The sequence below is a fragment of the Poecilia mexicana genome, unplaced genomic scaffold, assembly GCF_051168715.1.
Source record: "Poecilia mexicana isolate PSO_F unplaced genomic scaffold, ASM5116871v1 scaffold_3, whole genome shotgun sequence".
Taxonomy (NCBI): domain Eukaryota; kingdom Metazoa; phylum Chordata; class Actinopteri; order Cyprinodontiformes; family Poeciliidae; genus Poecilia; species Poecilia mexicana.
The window spans coordinates 23,578,073-23,598,691 of NW_028263372.1; the positions used below are offsets into that span (position 1 = coordinate 23,578,073).

General features: G+C 38.0%; 2 protein-coding genes across 3 annotated transcripts in view; one reads left to right on the top strand and one right to left on the bottom strand.

The window, feature by feature from the left end:
- Positions 1-7,955, bottom strand: part of hipk3b (homeodomain interacting protein kinase 3b) — a 41,197-nt gene extending 33,242 nt beyond the window's left edge. For both annotated transcript variants that reach the window (XM_014997870.2, XM_014997866.2), the window contains exon 1: positions 7,608-7,955. In XM_014997870.2, the coding sequence (XP_014853356.2) occupies positions 7,608-7,680 (73 nt within the window). In that variant the 5' untranslated portion in view covers positions 7,681-7,955. The remainder of the gene's footprint in view (positions 1-7,607) is intronic.
- Positions 7,956-9,547: 1,592 nt separating this feature from the next.
- Positions 9,548-20,526, top strand: cstf3 (cleavage stimulation factor, 3' pre-RNA, subunit 3). The gene is made up of 20 exons (XM_014997863.2): positions 9,548-9,794; positions 10,358-10,462; positions 10,643-10,738; positions 14,821-14,853; positions 15,424-15,521; positions 15,595-15,661; positions 15,745-15,779; positions 15,883-16,009; positions 16,939-17,016; positions 17,102-17,264; positions 17,487-17,596; positions 17,709-17,825; positions 17,914-18,132; positions 18,223-18,325; positions 18,416-18,485; positions 18,579-18,774; positions 18,879-19,029; positions 19,193-19,287; positions 19,378-19,438; positions 19,951-20,526. Exons 1-20 carry the CDS (start codon positions 9,768-9,770, stop codon positions 20,148-20,150), a joined length of 2,151 nt encoding a protein of 716 aa, XP_014853349.1. The 5' UTR covers positions 9,548-9,767; the 3' UTR covers positions 20,151-20,526.
- The last annotated feature ends 93 nt before the right edge of the window (positions 20,527-20,619 follow it).

Genomic DNA, 20,619 nt, shown 5'->3' on the forward strand with positions numbered 1-20,619 from the left:
ATAAGCAGATGTTGATGGCCAGTTTTAAACAGAATGCTCCCTTGCGATAACATGCGCCAAGTCTGCTTACATTTTATTAGAAATAAGTAAGCAGAAGTAGACTTGTTTAACAGCACAACTCCTTTTTTGGTCTTTGCTGCACAAAGGAAAAAGGTCATCACCCTTTTTTGTGAGCTCAGCTCCACACAGTAGCTTTGAGCAGTGACTGGATCTAATAGCGTAGATACGTTTATGTCTTTCTATCTTGCATAAAACATAAAGGTAATCAAGCAAGGCCTAAGAGTGTTCTGTCCGTACCACAGATTTTATTATAAGAAGCAAAGAAAAGTAGGGAAATAAGTAGGGAAGCTTCATAATAATGGTCTTGTTCAAAAAGCATCCTGAAAAGAAGGAGCATTACTTTAATAAGCATCTTCTATGTGCTGTGCAGTGCTGGAACTTATGACCTACTTTCATCAAGGGGGGGGAGGTATTCAATTATATGCAAGCTGCAAGGCTTCAGAAGCTTCCAAACTTTAATCAATACTATATTTACAAATCTATTTTTGCTTTCTGGTATTCTTTCTGAAGAGTATCCTAAAATAAATTCTTGATGGAGAGCCCACTTGGGTTATTACAGTGCACCATGAACTTTCCCTTTCACTCTGTTCAAAGGAGCTTGATAAGATATTGTCTCGACAACTCTTTGCACAAAGACATGTAAGAATAATTCAAATTATTGCGAGCACAGCTCAGAAAAACAATCTGAAGATTCACATGATAAGATGACTGGCTATCCTGATTGCAGAGGCTGAGACAGAAAGCCTAGAGTCGGCATCACAAACATTTTTGTGAAGATAACTCTGAAACTGATGTGACGAGAGGCGTATCAAATTCTACCTGGTCGCGTTGGCTTTGCATTTGCAACATATTCCCTCTCTAAAATATTGGTGTTCAATCTGGCTTCTCTAGGTTCCATTGTTCTGTTTCAGCCAAATGTGAAAACATTTCTAAGAAATCAGCACATCCGCTTCACCACATTCAAAATACACTACCTCTACGAGATAGGCTGGTTAGGAAACCACATGAGAACATGAAGAATCTGGTCAGACTCAAACATCACAACTCCTTCCTGTCCCCCATGCAGATTACAAAATGTGCAAGTGACTCCATTAATAAAGCTCAGGTAATAAGCCAAAGAAGTGCATCAATGTATACCACAAATGATTACAAATGTACACCTGTGGTTGACTGAAATTTAGGACAAGCCAAAAAAAAAAAAAAAAAAAAAAAAAAGGTGGTAGCTTTTTTTATCACAAAGCCAAGCCACAATAAAAATAAAAAAAAGAATGGGTTACCAACTGCCATACAAATAAAGATTCAAAATTATTAGAAAAATCTTAATTAAAGCCAACACAAGAGATTGTTCCAGATATCCCCGAAACAGGACACATGTTATGGAATAACAATAGCATACTTGACCATTTATGCAAAAGTATGCTAAAGTAAACAATCACTGAAAACAGCTAAGAACTCCCAAAACTAAGGAAACATTTGGCAGATAGCTGCATGAAGGAAGGGTGCATTACAAATACATTTCAACTAATCACATTGAAAAACTATGACATTTTCACATAAAGAAACCTCAAATAAAAGTGTGATTGGCGCGAAAACTGTCTCGCATAAATTCCTTGTGCTTTTGACTCACACTGACATTTCATTACAATTATAACAAAGGTGACCCGCTAAAGCTCCTTCGCTCTCCGCTCACAGTGGGGCAGACAGTCGGCTGCAAGCTACCAACTGAAAAGTTAAGTGGATCTACTGCTTTTCTTTTGATCACAGCGTTGCTGTTCGTGTCAGTGACTGAGCCTCCGTCTGAGACACGCTGCTGCTTTTAAAAACTTTAAATGGGCTTCTGTTTCGCAGCCCCAAGGGCAGAACACTGGACAGAAGTGTGTGTGTGTGTGTGTGTGTGTGTGTGTGTGGGTGTGTGCGTGCGTGTGTGTGTGTGTGTCCATCATAGTGTCATTTTGAAATACACAAGCCAAAACTATCTCTGATCATTGAAGGCAAAAATCGATATAAATTAAATAGGTAATACAGTGATCAAGATTGAAATATCTGCCTTTCATGTAAAGACAACAGGACTGAGTTGCACAAAGTGACTGTTATGGATTTCAAGTTGTTTCAGCAAAGAGCTTTAAGTCACACAGAGGAACATCAAGCAGAGGGTCAGAGGTCTTCAGGACACACCCAAACAATCTACAGTCCATTCAAGGTAGACACGCCACACATGAGGGCTACTTTGAAAATCACTTAGTTGACTGGATGCTTTATGATAATAATAATAAAAAAAAAACTTTAAGATAAGCTCTTAAACTCACCACTTCTCAACTATTGGAGTTCTAAACAACACCGAAAGATAACAATGTACAAACTACCAAACACAAAGAAATTTTGTGGACTTAGGGGACAGAAAACACTGAGAGCTCTTGACCAAAGAAACACGATGGAGTTTATAAGTTACATGTCAATTTTTACATGAACACATTTGCACAGAGCTGCAATGGTTCCTTAAATGACTTGAATAATTTAATGAAAACAAGCAAAGCAAAATCTGTTGGCCTAATTCTTTGTTAATTGTGCAGAATGTCGTACTGTCCACCGCCTATTTTTGTCCCCCATGTGGTCACGTGTTTCACATGGGACGGTTATTGCCATTACACAACCTGCTTCTGTTTACATGAACTGTGAGGAAAAGAAAACCAGAGGAAACAGACACCAAACATAACAAGTTTAGCTCTCCGTCAAAACAGAGAGAAGCAAGCATCCTCTACAGTAAATCGAGTTTGCTTAGCATGTTATATTATTAGAATATACTAATATATTATTACATTTTAAGGGTCATTCATTCACACTTTGCATATCTAAAACACAGTCGGCTAGTTGGCTGACCCTTCATGGTTATACTGTAGAAATGGGCTGTCAGAAAATATTTGTAAAAACTCAATTTTTTAACCTTGGTATACCTTGATACAGGTAACCAGTTTATGTAAGGAAATGTGGTCATGTGACTCCTATAAATAATATCTATAAGCGGAAGGTCACTTAAATTTATTTTGGCTTGATCAGGGATCCTGATCGGTCATATTTATTTGCAAGTTAACTCTTCCAAATGGGTTGAAATAAAAAGACTATGGAAAATGTAATGAAATAATTTAAATGATCTGTGCGGTTGAAGAATTAATGCATCCATTTGTTTCTAAATGTGTGTCACAATACTTAGGTGCAAATAAAAACAAATGAAGTTGAATGTTTTGATTTATGGGGTAAGAAATGGAAGAAGGAAAGCTAGAAATGTTTTCATGAAGGTTGAAAAAAAGCAAAGTCAAAGCCTAACCCGACACACAACTCCCACATTGTTCATATTCCACAATTATATTTATTTTTGCAAAGATAATATTTAATTTTTACGACAATTTACAAAGGCTGTCTATATTTACTCAAATTAATAACCATTTAGAGTCGAGCAGCTTTACTTTATAACTCAAAGCAGAGCTGAGCTGCAGTCATCACCACAGCTTAGGTTATCCACATATCTGCGCTACAAATGTCTCCCATCTTACAGCACTTTACAACGGGCCAATAAGGCTTTCACACTTTTGTCAGATGATCTGGAAAGCCGTCTGTGTGATGCTTTGCTGTCACACGTTCATCCAGAGTGCATTCTGCTAGGCTGCGCTGCTTCCTTCACCAAAAATCTGCCCTAAAATGCAGTAAGGCATCTCTGGCTCCTGTTGACCTTCAATAATCAGACCTAATGATGGAAGCCCTAATTCACCCCGATGCTGTTCCCATACTTTTAATACCACACAAAGGTTACTGTCTTAGACCACATGGGCACAACCTATCTGCGGTGATTTCCCCGAGTCTCGTGAACTTGGTTTTTCGTAGTCTTCGGATAAAAGGCTCCTTATTTTCTCAAGCATGTGACCTCGTCCTATCTTGACTGAGAAAGTCTGACATTTTCTGTGCAGTTTTCTTTTAGTGTCATAAGCTACCGTTTACTGAGAATGTCTACTAGCGTAGAAGTCCAACACTGACGATCAAAAATGTAGTGAAAGAATCCTTTGACTACGATTTAATTTCTACAATAACATGATCACATTCAGAACTGCCTCAGCAGGACCGGTGCAAAACTACTAGCCGATTAATGTTAAGTTGTTATCTCATAAAGTGATCACATGCAGAACACAATAAAAATGTTTTACTAAAACATAAGACTGTCTAATAAATCCCTCAACTCAAAGTAATAAAAATGGAAATAATATTTTACAGCAACAAAGGCTTCGTGCCTTCTCATTAGCATTTATGCTTTCTGGAACAACACCCAAAACAATACAGGCACGACAGAAGTCCTTTCAAATGCACGTATGTTTCCAAAGCAAATGTGAGATATCTAGATCTGTTACAAATTCTCATCAGCTGAGAAACAAGACTCCTCCCTGTCCATCTTTTAAAAGCAACACCAATGCTATTGTTAGTCTTCAACATCCTGCTCCAATGTATGAACGACTGACTGAATGACATGGTGAAATGTTACACCCACAAACAGGAAATTTTGATCGATCTGCAAAGCACTGATCACAGCACTACATGAACTGATATTAAAGCAGGACACGAGAGACAGACGGCTGTTTTACCACGTCTGTCTCTAAACCAAATCACCTTGGGCGAGAAATGAACAAATTACCGAACTGCAGCAAAATAAAGTCTATGAGCTGAAGTCATCGCACGGCTCAGCAGATGAAAGAAACCATCCAGAAATCACTTTTTGCGATCTTGGCTGGAACACAGCACGGCCCTGTCGCTGTACTCCCCCTATAAACTCTCACTCTGTTTTGTTTACTGCTGTGCATCTGTAGGCGTACGACCAGATGACATCACTCGGATAACAGCTACTTACGCCTGCCTCAAAGCAACTGATGACCAGAAGTTCCAGGCATTGAAATGACTGACACGAGTAAACACATGCAAGTTGGAAAAGGACAGCGGCGGTAGTGACTTTCTCGACATAAGAGAGAGCGAAAAATAGCTGCATGTTTAAATGATCAGCCTGTAATTAAAGCTCGAGTTTGAAAATGACTTCATGCCTAAATCCTCAACCACATTAATTCCAGCAAAACCTAAACATATCATTTAAGCTAGGCATGTGTGATTACCTTAGGATTAGGCTTAAGTTGTTTTTTTGTTTGGGATGCGTTTATGTTTCCGAGGGCAGTAGGTTAAAAGAAAAACAGATTAGAAGAACACAAAAACATTGCTTTTAGTTGTGTTTCGATGAGACATTGTTGTACAGTGCAACTTAACTCTGTACTGGATAACAGCCACTGTCACAACTATATTTAAAACTCAAATCCCCCATGATGTTAACCAGCATTTTAAATGAGGTCACCACATCTTTTTCTTTAATAGAAAGAGGCTTGCAAGCTCCACACTGGATTTCAGATATGATTTTAATGTTCTCTTACTGTAAAGTCTATTTTAAAACATACCACTTTATCAAACACCTTGAACAGGATTTTAGATGAGTAAAAACCAGAATGTTTACCGGTGTGAACTGAGTCAAAAACATGCTTTAATAATTCCCTGATCTGTTGGCACCTATATCTGCTGTTATGTTTGTTTGCCAACTTGGGCTGAATGCATTGAAATAAACAGGAACATTTTGCTGAGGTTATTATTTTAAATGGCCAAGTTAAGCCCACAATTGCTCACAATCCTGGCAGGTTTAACGTAATCCTTTAATTTTACCAACATGTTTCTTCTGACTGGAGGTAATAGTAATGTTTTGTGCTTTGAGTGGCCCAGCCAGGAACACAACATGAATCAAGTCGGGAATCCGTGGAGGAAGCCAAAGATTATGGTTATGGCAAGAAGGCCTTTCAGCCTCAAAGACCTGAAGCTCATTAGCAAAGACGAAGCTTCAAAATGCCAACGGAAACCTGCAAAATGCTGCTCCGCACTTATAAGAAAGGCTTAATAGCAACAAAAAGTTATTTTCCATTAATTGCTGAGGAGGGAATACACACACACACACACACACACACACACACACACACACACACACACACACACACACATATATATATATATATATATATATATATATATTTTTTTTTTTTTTTTTTTTTTTTTAAGCTGATATTCCTACAACAGTATTTCATTATCTTTTGAGAGATGTCTGTCTCGTTTCCTATCAACAATAATCTGGTTTAATATAAATAACTTAACATGTAACTACTAATTACTTTGGGCCTATGTGGTTCAAGGTAAGCCAAAGATATAAACATTTCATTTAAAACTTCCACAAAAGCTCTTTACCAATATCCCATTGATTTGAATTCCTTTCAATGACATGCCAGAGAAAGTGTGAGAGTAGTGAGTTTATACTTTGTTGTATGAAGCATAAAGTAATGCAGCACCGACTGCCTGCAGCCTGATAGAAACCTGCAACACCTCTGTGTCCGTCACTGAGATAGATCAATTTTACTGTTTCCAAACATTTCAAAACCCGTAAAAAGCCAGGTGTAACGCTGCAGGGCCAACCCATCACTCCCACAAGGTTCACCAAAGATGGCAAAGCTAAGCAGTGTGCCTGTTAAGCAGCTGACTGTAGGGTCTGCCTGAGGAGATAGCCCAACTAATTAACCAGCTAGTGTCAGAATAATACATGTTTTACTTTATAAATATCATAGGCGCAAAAAGGTTTAATTTTCACTGTGATAGCCATTAAAGACTACCATAAAATGTTTTTTTTATTATTATTATTTACATGCTTACAATGTCCAAATAACAAACAAATGTTAAACTACATTACTTTATCAACAGTGGGAATGATTGTAGCTTTTCTATTTTAGACAAGTAATTATATAATGTAATACATTTATGTTTTACATATTAAACTAGTCTCAAACTGTTCTACATTTACTCAGGGCTGTTATACCTGAGCTTAACAGGTATACTCAGGTATACCCTCTAACTAAGCATATGCCTAACTAACCCATGCCTAGTTAGGAGGCATATGTTAATGCCTGTAATAACAGTTAAATATGCTAAAAAAAAAAACTTAAAAATTTGTTCAGAAGTCTAGCATCGCTTCTTATAGGTAGTCTTTTCTGTGCCTCAGTCAAGAGGTAATTGAAACAAAGTAATACTGAACTTACCAGTGAATTCACTAGATCCATACTGTTCAGCGAAGTTAGTTTTAAGTTAGATTAATCCATAACATAGCTCTGAAGGGTATAATCACCAAATATCCGACGTGAAACATCGAAAACACAAGCGTCGTCGCCGTGACAACACTTGTGTTTTCAAGGCAGTTGCGTTACAATAAATCACCTTGGACGACATCGTCATCACCATTTGGCACGAAAGGGAAAAAATATTTACCCCAATTAAACACACTATTTAAAGTGTAGCCTGTATTACTCACGTTTGAAGCTGAAGAAACATCCAAAATTGGTTAAGTTTAGAGCTAAGTTATGACAAAGTAATACGTCACATCCAAACCTACGATTCAAATGTTTAGCTTGGAAACTGACAGCTTTCAATCCGCCACTTACCTTCACATAGAGTCACTTTAAGTATAATCCAGGGCTTCTCTGGGCATGTTATGGACTTATAAATCCACCCCATGCACAGTTCGCCTGCATTGCTGCCATCTTGTCCTAGACGACAGGAAGGGAGAGCTCGCTCTTGGTAACGCCACCATCTCCCACATTTCAAACATAAAATAACTCTTGCATATAGACGTCCGGGAGCAATACACCAAGTCCGGCTTTTAGCTACTCAGCTCAGATCCATGTCCTTTCTCGTTGGGCGCCGTTGCCCATCTCTGAAAGGGTGCCCGTTACCCCCTGTCTAGACGAGCAGCTCCGCGGCCCTGCCAGCCTCTAACATGTCCCTTCTCTCTCTCTAGCAACTGGAAGCAAATGTTTGTGAACTGACGGCATCAGTCAGACCTAAGTAATCCATTGCAGATTACCTTAAAAATAGAACTCCCAGGTTTATTTGGAATACAATGCAAAACCGCCCAATTGTAGTGAAAGTACATGATATATATAACATTTTATAACATAGTTTTGATAGAAATAGAATGTAGGGATGTAGACACCTGGATATGCTTTATTAAATAATAAGGTCCCCTATGTCCAGTATGACATGATTATATTACGAGAACAAACAGCCAGCATTTCAACTTAAAACATGCTTTTACACTAAAAATGATCATGTTAAAACTTAGCATTTTAAGAAAAACATAATACAAAGAAAATTAAATGGCTATCAGCTTGGATAGCCAAAATTTTGTTGCCACTGTCAATAAATAAATCAATTTAAAAATGTCACTAGTTTTCCAACAGGGCTACAGTTGGTTTGATGGCAACATATGGGAAAATAAGAGCTATCAGACCACCTTAATTTGTCATTATGAGAAAGTTTGATTAAAAATTCAGAATCAACTTTATTGGGCAAGAGTGTGTGCACAAACAAAGAATTTGATGTTGTGCACAAACAAAGAATTTGATACTGGTTTTCAAGGTTTCACAGAGTACCTACATAAAGGATAAATATATTAGCTTTAGAAAAATATAGTAAAATATACAGTATGTACATGTATGTCAATTTTTGTGGCATACACCACCATTATATTTTTATTTGTGATATTCTGATGTGTGCAAATTTTAGGTATATGTTTCAGAAATTAGCCTAAAGCAATAGAACTGCTTTCACCTCTGTCAACAGCTAAATTGCTTTAAGAAAATATCTTTGTCAAAGGGTACAAATTAGTCACAGAGCACTCAACTGTGTGGCTATCATTTATGCTGTGTAGATCAATTGTTATAGGCTACAAAAATGTAGCTGTGAATCTTCATCTGTTTTTATCCTTAAGGACAAAGCAAACATATTTTCCAAGCTTACACAATTGTTCAGTGTGTAGCTTAAAAGACTAAAACCACACATATGATTAGGTTAAACATATAGAAGGAATTCTTTATAGGGAAACCTGTACATAATTAGACAAAAATATAATAGGTAATTGGTAAAAACTGGTTTGAGAACGGAAAAATAAAAACTAAATGTCTTCGTGTGACCGATAACTGCTGTACTCTATTACTCTAGTCTGTTGGCCAGGCTAGACAGACTCGCTCAAGCGCGCGCTCTCTGTAGCTGTGATTTGCTTCCCCCTGTTGTCCAGCAGAATGATCAGTGTCATTTGGTGCTAAATCACTTGTTCTTGTTTCTGCTGAAGAATCTCCCTTAATTGTAACGCATGCATTACATCTGACACGATATTTGCTTAGAGACATCCTACGCTATAATTCATTCTAGGAGTGTGGTTTCATCATAGTGATTTCTCATCTTGGTGTAATTTAACCAAGCGTTAATGTAAATCATAGTATATCAAAATGATTTTAAAAATATGAATGATTTTTTTATCCCTAATGCTGCAGCCAATGCTTTTATTTTGAAGAAACTGTGACAGCCGGAAGTAACTTTGTTGTTCCTGCACGCGCGACGGAACACTACTGTCTGCCTTCTCGCCATTTTAGTCATTGGCCAGTCCAGCCGTTGAGCTGTTAGCTGCTCGAAGGCAACGTAAAAAAAAAATCACCCTAAAACTATGCCGATGACCTAGTAGTTTTAAAGAAAATTCCTGCATCTTGCTTATTTCGGTGTTAGTTGCAGTGGTTGAAAACTTTTGAAGCAGATTCTCTAAAGCCATGTCGACGGAGGGAACAGCCGAGCAGGTAGCAACACGCATTTCTATTCATGGCCAAGCTAGCGGGATATCTGTGTCATAGCTAATGTTTTGTCATACAGCATTGTTAGGCACGTAAATTAGTTTGGAATGTTCGCTGTGTGCAGCTTTATCCGGGGAATCAAACGCGTAGAAGTCATGTACTTTGGTTTTTTTGTGGTGTGGTCGTGCGCCATATTGATTCAGCCGCTTTGTCGCAACGTGAAGCTAGCCGATACCAACACTACGAGCTAACATTAGTTCACAATCGTGTTACTTTGCAATTTCTGATAGTTAATGAATTGTTTTTACTCCAGATATTGCTGTGTAAGGTTCTATTTAATGGCGCCAGCTAGAAAAACCAAGCTACCTAGGGAAAATACGTATTTCAGCCGATTTATCCCGATTTTCTGCCGCTTCCCGTTTTTCTGATGTTTATGGTCCGGTAATGAATAACACGATTACCTCCTGTGTGAGTGTCCAGCGCTATGTGGGCCCTCGCATCATATTGCTACAAGCATTTTAAGTTTGCTAACAACATTGCTTGTTGCTTTATTTGTGTGTGTGTTACAGGCAGCAGCTGAGTATATTCCTGAGAAGGTGAAGAAAGCAGAGAAGAAGTTGGAAGAAAACCCATATGACCTTGACGCTTGGAGCATTCTGATTCGAGAAGCACAGGTTTAGTGACACCGAGTTGTATTACTGGGGATAAGGATACTGGGAATGAGGGTGGTGGGCTTGGGGTTAGAATTTAGTCCAATATGAAACTTTAGATATGGTCTTCCACCTCATGTTTGGCAAGATTGCCATTTTTATGTTAAATAGTGAGTGGAATGTAAATGCAATCTCCTCCTGTAGAATCAACCCATAGATAAAGCAAGGAAGACCCATGAGCGACTTGTCTCACAGTTCCCAAGTTCTGGCAGATTCTGGAAACTGTTCATTGAAGCTGAGGTTAATACTTTTTTTTATTCTTTTCCCTTGTGTGCATGGCTGAGACTTATTCTAACATAATCAACTATGTGATTTTCACACAATCCAAATGTATCTGACTTCAATGGAGTTTAAAGTCACAATTCTTGTTTTGAGCCTTTTTGTCTAATCTCAAAGATGTTCTTCAAAAGCTAAAGAATTCTCACAGTTTCCTAAAACAAAGTGTGCAAAGTGGAAAAACCTTTTAATGAACCATTTATGAAAATTGATACAAAACACTTTGCAGTTGGGCTCTACATTAGGAATTGTGCCTTTAAGCAAGAAGGGGTTATTATCTATAACTATTTAAGGATAATTCCTCATGTTTCCAGGTTAAACGAAAGATTACATATCATCTGCGGCATATTAAATATGGGGTAAAGTGCATTTGTTGCATGTTTGGTCTGCAACAGTATTAAAACTATTTTAATGGTATTGGAGTGCATTAGCCTTTTATTCACTTGTCGTGTCAATTTATTGCCTCCTGTGTCATTTCTTTTGGGTTATTTTCATAAAGAACGATCTTTATTGTGTGGCCCATTCTTTTCTTGAGACCTTTCGCCCCACTTCTTCTGAACACACAAACTGTGACCCTTTGCTTGTTTTGTTTTTTTGTCTTTTTTCTTGTTTTTTGGTTTGCCAAGAATAAGTTTTACTTTCATCCAACCAACAATTTGACCAGAAGATTTAATTTCGCTTACATCTGATCATCAGTTCTAACAAAAAAGTACATTTTTTTTTGCACTAAATGTATTAATTTTCTAAAATTAAGCAGTGATGTCAGTGTATTTAGATTGTAGATTCTCCTCCAAATCAAACTTTCTCATATATTCTGCCTTACACTAACTTTCTGGCATTACTCTATGAATTTGGTCAAACTAATTTTCTTTTTTCCATGATAGGCCTCAACCCTTAAATATTTTTCTTTGCATTAAAGTTGTTATAGCGGCAACAACGTTAGCAGCAAATACAATCATAAAGATAACATAGTGAGATCTAAGTCATTATTTGTTTTACCATAAAACAGAACAAGGCAAATAAACCAAAAGGATATTATTGGTGTTTACTTTATTAATTTTAAAGATAAGTGTAGAGTTGACAGTATCAGAGAAATGTGACTTTAGTGTGATTTATGACCCTTATGGATTATTAAACAGAGATGATTTGGGATTCTTAACCAGATCGAACTGAAATATTTTTCAGAAAAGGGAAAAATATTTTTAGCTGTTTGTACATATTACCACTTCAAAATGTTAATCAATGTTTGATATCAAAAATAAAATTGACAGACAATTAAAAAGGTTAAACAAATGCAGCATCAACATTGTTGTTTTTACAGAGTGCCTTGCAAAAGTATTTATATCCATAAACCTTTCACCGTTTTTTTACAATTGTGAACTTTTACATTTTTATAAGAATTTTATGTGAAAGACCTACACAAAGTAGCACTTAATTATAAAGGAAAGGAAAATGCATGATTTTCCTTCCCCTTCTGCCTGTAAATTTGGTGTCTATATTCAGTTCCTGTGGCTGTGGTCCTTTACCACTTTTCTCTTCTATTACATTTTGGCACCTCTACTAGCATGCTCTAAAATTTCTACTAAATACAACTCCCCGCACCCCTTTTTTTTGTTTGTTTTTTTTATCTACACTATTCCATTGTTTATATATAGTCATCTGCTTTGAGATGAATCTCTTCCACTGTCTTAAGTACTTCAGGTTTTAACAAGTTTCTTTTTTCAAGTCTAACCAGATCACCTTTCTCTTGCTTCAGAAAAGTATCTCTAGAGCATGATGCTTTGTCTGCTCCTCTTTTTTCCCCCTATAAAGTCTTCCTTGACCTTGTCTGATGAAGCACTGCTCACTCCAGTGTGAAATCATGCATGACTTTCTGCTTCTTTATTACATAAATTCCCAATAACATGTTCTAAAGTTTGGTTGTAACATGACAAAATGCAAGCGAGCTCAATGGGTGCGAATACTTTTGCCAGGTACTTTTTCTGTCCTCCATTTGACTCCAAATACCTGAATTTCCTTAAATCAGCTACATTAGTTAAATTTGAACGAAGATTTTGTTTCTGAAATAACACTATTAGAATTATACCAATTAAAGTCTTCTAGGATTATAATCAATGACATACACTGTCATTCTTAGTATAGCTGCTCCCCCTTGTGGTAAGTATATGTATGTGCTAATTTCTTTTTAAACAGAACATCTGAGGACCACATTGGAAATTCCCCAAAATGTATAAAATAAAAAAATATCTCTGCATATTATTGCCATTTAGAATGACATGTTTGATTTGCCTGCTAGGCCATCTTTACGTACAAGAGACCCAGCTTAGCTTGAGTTGTTTCCCCATCGCATAAAAATATATGGAGTTGGGGGCAAGACAAGTCCTATGAAGATTAATTTATTAGGTGCCCAAGACTGGAGTTAGTAGATATACTAATATAGAATCATAGTGCCGTAAACGACTAATATTCATTGAGGAAACTTCTCTACACTTAATGAACACTTTTTAAGATTTACACTCCTTGTGCTCTTAATACATTTGGTAGATAAACTTTGACAAAGGTGGATTGGAAATAGCCTTCTGTAAATATTTGTCATTCAGTAATATTGTGTGTAAGATACTCTTGACTATCAAAGGCTGTTGAGTTTGGGCATTGGCAGCTGAACTGGAGCTTTACTGCACGTCTCTGCAAACCGCACAAAGGCTTAGGAGCCAGATGTAGCCATCGCTGAGAAGTGGACTCGGGGAAAACTGGAGCTCAGTTTTTAATTTGAAGAAGTTAAATTTTCCCTTTTCACTCATACCAAACTGTTGTGAAGAAAAACAGTTTTTGCATAAAAACTTCTTGAAAGTATTTTTGGCAAAATGTTTGGAGGTTTAAATCTGTGCTTTTCTTTAGTGCAAAGACGGAATCGTCTTGACCTGAATTTGAAATGCTAAATTTAAGTGGGCAAGACTGTTTTAGTTTGTGTGCAGTAGGGCCAGAATTTCAAGTTGCTCCAACTCTCCTATGACACATTTATGTCAAATAAGGTCGCTTGTAAGTTATGATGCAACTTTCAAGTCTAGTTTGACTAAAAACACTTCTTTTGTGGTATGCCTCAAAACATGTGTACTGTAACATTTTGTATTAAAAACGTAAAGATTAAGGTTCTATGCTGTATTTCTTGCATTTTATGAAAGATACATGAACCAAATATTTGCAGGATGTGTTCAGGATTTTCTTATTCCTATTCTACTAGTCTGTATTCCCTCCCACACCTCTCAGCCTTGTATTCAGTTTTTTTTTTTTTTTAGGAGTAGGATGCCTGAAAAGATGAAACCATTTCACAAATATGCTTATCTTTTCTCTGCCCATTTGCAGTTTCATAAGGATAAGACTTTGATCTTTAATCCACACATAATTTAAATGTGTCCAACCCCCCCCCCCCCCCAATGATTTTATATGTTTAGCAGGAAGGATTTAAGTGAGATGAGACAGCGAATAGGATGTGAAGAGGCAGGGATATTATACTAATGTACAACACTTTTCACTTGGGTTTATTGCTCAAAATTATGTGTGGCATTAAAATGTTTATTTTTACTTATTAGTAAAACTTTCTGATCAGTGTCTTTGGGATATTTGCACCCTCACACCATTTTTAATTAGTAGAGCTGCGTCTGTTGTTACTGGAAAGAGCCGAGAGATTCTTTGAAGGCAGAAGATTGTCATCAGTGAACCAATTTATTAGCCATGCACCCTAGAAGTTATTGTAGGAAGATTATTTCATATTTCAGATGTTTTTGCCTTTAAAAGCTGGTCTTACTACAGTTAATTAAATTAATTTTGACAATATGAGTTGTTTGTTTTTCTATCGCGTTTTCTTGGCTTAAGTGGAAAGAAAATAAAATAAACCCCTTTCTGAAAGTTAGTTGTCATTCTTGTGTGAATATCACTGTTGATTCTTAGGTTTGTGTGGATGTGTGTGTGTTTGAGTTATTAAAACTGCATGAATGCATGTTTACTTTGAGCTTTCCATTTATAAGTTTTTACACTTTTATTTGCAGATAAAGGCTAAAAACTATGACAAGGTAGAGAAGGTAAGTGCCCAAACTGTAAGCTCGTTTTCAGTGTTGAAGCTCTGTTTAATTGTTGGCTGAATATGTAGGAATTTTGCTCATTAGAAAGTTTAAAAAGAAGTTTAACTAGTATCGTTTGGCGTTCCTTTTCAATAACGTTTGAACTATCTGTCTTCAATGTTCATGCAAGCAGTACTCCTCCCACCCCAAACACTTTCTGGTTCTTTCTTTTCACATATTTTCATCTACATGTAATATGCTTGATGCTGTGTGTACCTTTTATGTCGCTTCACTTTAATAAAGTCTTCAAATGTTTTAAGTGCCTGCTCATTTCTGATTTTAACTGTTTTTTACTCCAGCATATAATCTCAGAAGTTCTGCAAGCGTCGAACTGTAGCTTGAAGATCGCATCTTAGATAAATTAAAAATATAGATATATCAATGACCGAAACAGTTTTTGCCTCATGGGACATTTGACCAGCTATTTGGTTGCTACATCAGTCAGCCTGTGTATGTGATTTCTGTCTTATGGAGTAAATGTAAAATGTTTTTTTGTTTTTTTTTCCTGCATGTTCTCGCATCATGTTGCAGTTGTTCCAGAGATGCCTAATGAAAGTGTTGCACATTGACCTGTGGAAATGCTACCTTGCATATGTTCGGGAGACCAAAGGGAAGCTTCCCAGCTACAAGTAAGAAGACGTTCTGAATTCTGACATCCAGCATGTGAAGAGAATGTGAATAATTTCATTCCCTTATTCTCAGAGAGAAGATGGCCCAGGCGTATGATTTCGCCCTTGATAAAATTGGCATGGAAATTATGTCCTATCAGGTCTGCAAATATGAACTTTTATCAAGTTGTTTTAGTTTCTGTTCAGCGCTCTTATCTAACTTGCTATCATTTCTTTCTCTCAGATTTGGGTCGACTACATAAATTTCCTGAAAGGAGTGTAAGTGCTTTTTTTTTTTTTTTTTCTTCAATTTGTTGACCTTAATTTTATCCTAACCTGCATTAAAAACTAAAATCTTGGTTGTTTTTCTGTCTTCTATTAGTGAGGCAGTGGGCTCATACGCAGAAAATCAGAGAATCACTGCGGTTCGGAGAGTCTACCAAAGAGGTTGCGTGAACCCAATGATTAACATTGAACAGCTCTGGAGAGATTATAGCAAATATGAAGAGGCAAGTGAGCCAGTCAATGCTCAAGTGTTTTTCTCCTGCATGTATTTTTTTTTTCTTTGAAAATGAGCTTAAAAGCTTCACTTACAACTCAAACAGTAGCAAAGGAGAACATAAGAACATATTTATCCATGCAATCTACATAAAATAGATTAAAGATTATTTAAGTCAGGATTAGAGTTCAATTTTAAAGTGAAATTGTATTTAAGAGTTGTCAACCAACTTGATCAGTTGGAATTGGGTTCCTTGTTTTATAATAGCATAAACTAGTCAAACATCTTCATTCTGTTTGGGCACCTTTACATTATGAGTGTGTATTTTTGCCATTCTGCCATCCAAAACGAATGCTGCTGCCCCGTACTAAGAGCTGTGAAAAATCACATGGTTGTTTCCTTTAGATGACATACATATTTACTGACCAAGACACTCCCAAAGAAGAAGAAACTGCCAAAAGAAGAAGCATAATCACAAAGCAATAATTACACATTTATATCAATTCTAAATGCTACATATACTTAAATCACAGCAGAATCTAGATCAGTCAGCAAAATGACCCTATGCTCTCCAGAGTGGCTTTAATTCAACTCATTTGATCTAGAACCGTAAAAATCTAAAGTTCTGCAGGAGATTAGGTGTTTAATTTTGGAAAATAAATCACGATTCCAGAACGGAAATAGTTCTGGAGACATTCATGCAAGCAGGGCGTATGAATGTTACTTGAAATATAAAGAGACTGGCATGAGTCATAGTGTTTGATCCTATTAGTGATGTAGGATCTCTGTTATTTTGAACAAAGTTGAGCAAGTTTCTCTGTGTAAACTTTACACAGAAACTTACAATGGATGCCAAAAGCTATCAAGCACAAATATATGTAGATTTAGAGTTTCAACAGTAAAAAAAAAGCAGGAATAATCCATGGATTTTATTTACAGGGTATCAATGTGCATTTGGCTAAAAAGATGATTGAAGATCGCAGCAGGGATTACATGAATGCAAGGAGAGTGGCAAAGGTGAGAAATCAGATTCCCACTGAAAAATGTACCAAATACTATTCTGGTAACTGACACAGGCTGTTGGGTGATCTTTGTGACGCAGGAGTATGAGACGGTAATGAAAGGGCTTGACAGAAACGCACCTTCAGTCCCACCACAGAACTCCCCTCAGGAGGCCCAGCAAGTGGAAATGTGGAAAAAGTACATTCAGTGGGAAAAAAGCAACCCACTCCGTACAGAAGACCAGACCCTCATCACAAAGAGAGGTAACACAATGTTGGTGGTTTTGTCTCAAAACATTTTTTTTTTGGTTGTCGTATGTAGTTTCTTACATTTACGTCAGATAGTGATGCAGAGAGATCATCTTACCTGCAGATACGACACTAGAGGGCAGAGTTTTACTCTTTTTCTGACGTGAATCCCTTTATTTTACTGTTGCACAGCAGGAACATTTTAATTGAATTGCTTTCTAATTTGATTGGATGCAGTGATGTTTGCCTATGAGCAGTGCCTGCTGGTTCTGGGCCACCATCCCGACATTTGGTATGAGGCAGCTCAGTACCTGGAGCAGTCCAGCAAGCTGCTGGCAGAGAAAGGAGTAAGACACACCTACACTTTCAAAACTGAGCCTGAATAATTTTCAGATATTGAATATCAGACAAATCTTGTGCCTTAATTCCAAATTTTTTTGTTCTTTTTCTTTCTTTCAGGACATGAATAATTCAAAGCTGTTCAGCGACGAGGCAGCTAACATCTATGAACGTGCCATTGGGACTCTCCTCAAAAAGAACATGCTCCTCTACTTTGCATTTGCTGATTACGAAGAAGTGAGTGTCCGGTTACGTGTTCAGAACAATCTAACCAAACTTCATAACATACCTCTCCAACAGCGTTATTTTTGTGTCCCTCTCTCAGAGTCGCATGAAGTACGAGAAAGTGCACAGCATCTACAACAAACTGCTGGCGATCGAGGACATCGACCCCACGCTGGTCTACATCCAGTACATGAAGTTCGCCAGGAGGGCGGAGGGCATCAAATCAGGTCGCTCCATCTTCAAAAAGGCTCGAGAGGACCTACGCACACGTCACCACGTCTACGTGTCTGCAGCTCTGATGGAATACTACTGCAGCAAAGTAAGACGAAGCAGAAGTTCGGCGTGTGGTTTGAGGAGTGGCTGGACACACAGATGCTTCAACATTTTTTTTGTCTGTTTTTCTCAACAGGATAAATCAGTGGCCTTTAAGATTTTTGAGCTGGGCTTGAAGAAGTATGGAGACATTCCAGAGTACATACTTGCCTACATTGATTACCTCTCCCACCTTAATGGTTTGTAACGTCCTCCAAATTGTTCACCATCCCATAGCTTTGCTGCTTGCTTTTACAGACGTTGCTTTATGTGTCCGATTCTTTTCTCAGAGGACAACAACACTAGGGTTTTGTTCGAACGGGTCCTCACCTCTGGAAGTCTATCCCCAGAGAAATCAGGGTAATGTCAAGCATTTGGCTGTGTTGTCTGTGCATGTCTGAGTTCAAGATATCAGTTCAAACCAGTGAACCTTGACGTGCATCTGGTCCTCAGTGAGATCTGGGCTCGGTTCTTGGCGTTCGAGAGCAACATCGGAGACCTGGCCAGTATTCTGAAAGTAGAGCGCCGACGTTTCACAGCCTTCAAAGACGAGTATGAGGGGAAAGAAACGGCTTTGCTTGTCGATAGATACAAGTTCATGGACCTTTATCCCTGCTCTACCAGTGAACTCAAAGCCCTTGGTTACAAGGTGTGTTTTTCTTCCTGATACATGACTTTGAATCATGACTGCCAGTGTGGTTGAGCCAAGAAAGACTTTGTGTGTTTGACACGTCTTCTGCTGCTTGTTTGTAGGATGTGTCTCGTGCCAAACTGGCAGCACTGCTCCCTGAGGCTGTGGTGGCTCCCTCAGTGCCTACACTAAAGGACGATCCTGATCGTAAACCAGAGTATCCCAAACCAGACACCAATCAGATGATCCCGTATCAGCCGCGTCACCTCGCTCGTACGTAATCCCGGATATTCCCGGATATTTCATGCAGGGTTCATTTTTGTGTGTTGAGTTCTATTTTCTGTGGCCTGCTGCTGTCTTTCCACTGTTTTCCCTCTAAATAGACCTGATGTGTAAATGGATTCATCTTTGATCTTACCTCTGTTCCTCCCCACAGCTCCAGGTCTACACCCGGTCCCTGGTGGAGTTTTCCCAGTCCCTCCAGCTGCTGTTGTCCTGATGAAGCTGCTCCCTCCGCCTACGTGCTTCACTGTAAGTTACGGCCAGTTGACGCTACCAGGCTCGTCTTTGATGAGTTGTCAGCGGCAGCAGTGTTAAGTTTTCAATTGTTTCTGTCCGTAGGGTCCCTTTGTTCAAGTGGATGAGCTCATGGAAACTTTTAGGAGATGTACACTTCCTGAGAGTAAGTTTGTTTGTTGTCACAGTTCGAGAAGCAACAGAAATGTTGTTGTCCAGTGAACTTCGACTGTCTTTATAGTGCTTATTACAGTTTTTATTTTTATTTTAACAATTATTTTCTTTATACCACTCCTCTGTGAAAAGTTGAAAACGTGGCATAATGTTTTACATTGTTCCTCGGTCTTCATGTTGTCCAGCTTGGATTTAGACTTGAGATTACATTACAGACAGGTGGACTCTGTTTACTAATCTAGTGATTTCTGAAAGCCAACTGGTTGCAGTTAATTTTATTTAGGGCCATCAGAATAAAAGGGGCTGCATTCACATGCAAGCCACACTTTTCAGGTGTAGAATTTTCAATTCTTCTGGGAAACACTGCCTCTTTCTCCCCAAGCTAGTTTCTGTCGCTTTATTCACATAAAAATCCAAACAAAAAGACATTGAATTGTATCATCCCATTAAAATATCCTCTTAGTTTCTCACTGTCCTCCTTATTGTATGACCGATTGCGTTCAGGTGTCGATGCTGCTGTGGAGCTCATCACCGGCAGACAGCCTGAGGCGGCAGGGGAGGGCAACGGCCCCCTGGAGAACCACGCCACCGCCAAGTCCCTCAAGAGGCCAAACGCCGACTCCGACGAGGAGGACGACAAGGGAGCCATAGCTCCGCCCATTCACGACATCTACCGCGCGCGCCAGCAGAAGAGGATTCGATAAACAGAAACCGCTGGAAGAATGTAATCTTAACAGACTGTCATAGAGAATAAAGACACACGTCCACAGGACTCGTTTTTACATCTGTACAAATAACCATATACGCTCTCACACAGATACTTTAGCACACAAAAGTGTTTTTGTTGTTTTGGTTTTTTTTTTTGGTTTTTTTTTTGCGTCAAGAATTTTTATTTTTATTTTGAAAGACTGATAATTATACTGTACAAAGTTTTTAATTCAACTGTGGACTTTGGGATACACTTCAGTTCTGATCTTACGTTTCAGCTGTTCCAAGGATAGCAAAGTGGAAGCTTTTTCTTTTTTTTTTTTTTTTTTTTTTTTTAGAAACACTGTTCCTTTCAATAAAATTTAAAAATAATTTGATCAGCTTGTGTTTTTATTTGAGCGTGAAATATCGCTGATGCTCCAAGGTTGGCTTTTTTCAGTGAATCGGCAGAAGTGGGACCCATTT

Bases quoted from the DNA above. Each gene is read 5' to 3' on its own strand.
- cstf3 (XM_014997863.2), top strand. From the start codon at position 9,768: ATGTCGACGGAGGGAACAGCCGAGCAG. The intron at 15,522-15,594 runs GTAAGAAGACGT...CCTTATTCTCAG, and splicing joins GGGAAGCTTCCCAGCTACAA to AGAGAAGATGGCCCAGGCGT. The intron at 16,010-16,938 runs GCAAGTGAGCCA...TTTTATTTACAG, and splicing joins ATTATAGCAAATATGAAGAG to GGTATCAATGTGCATTTGGC.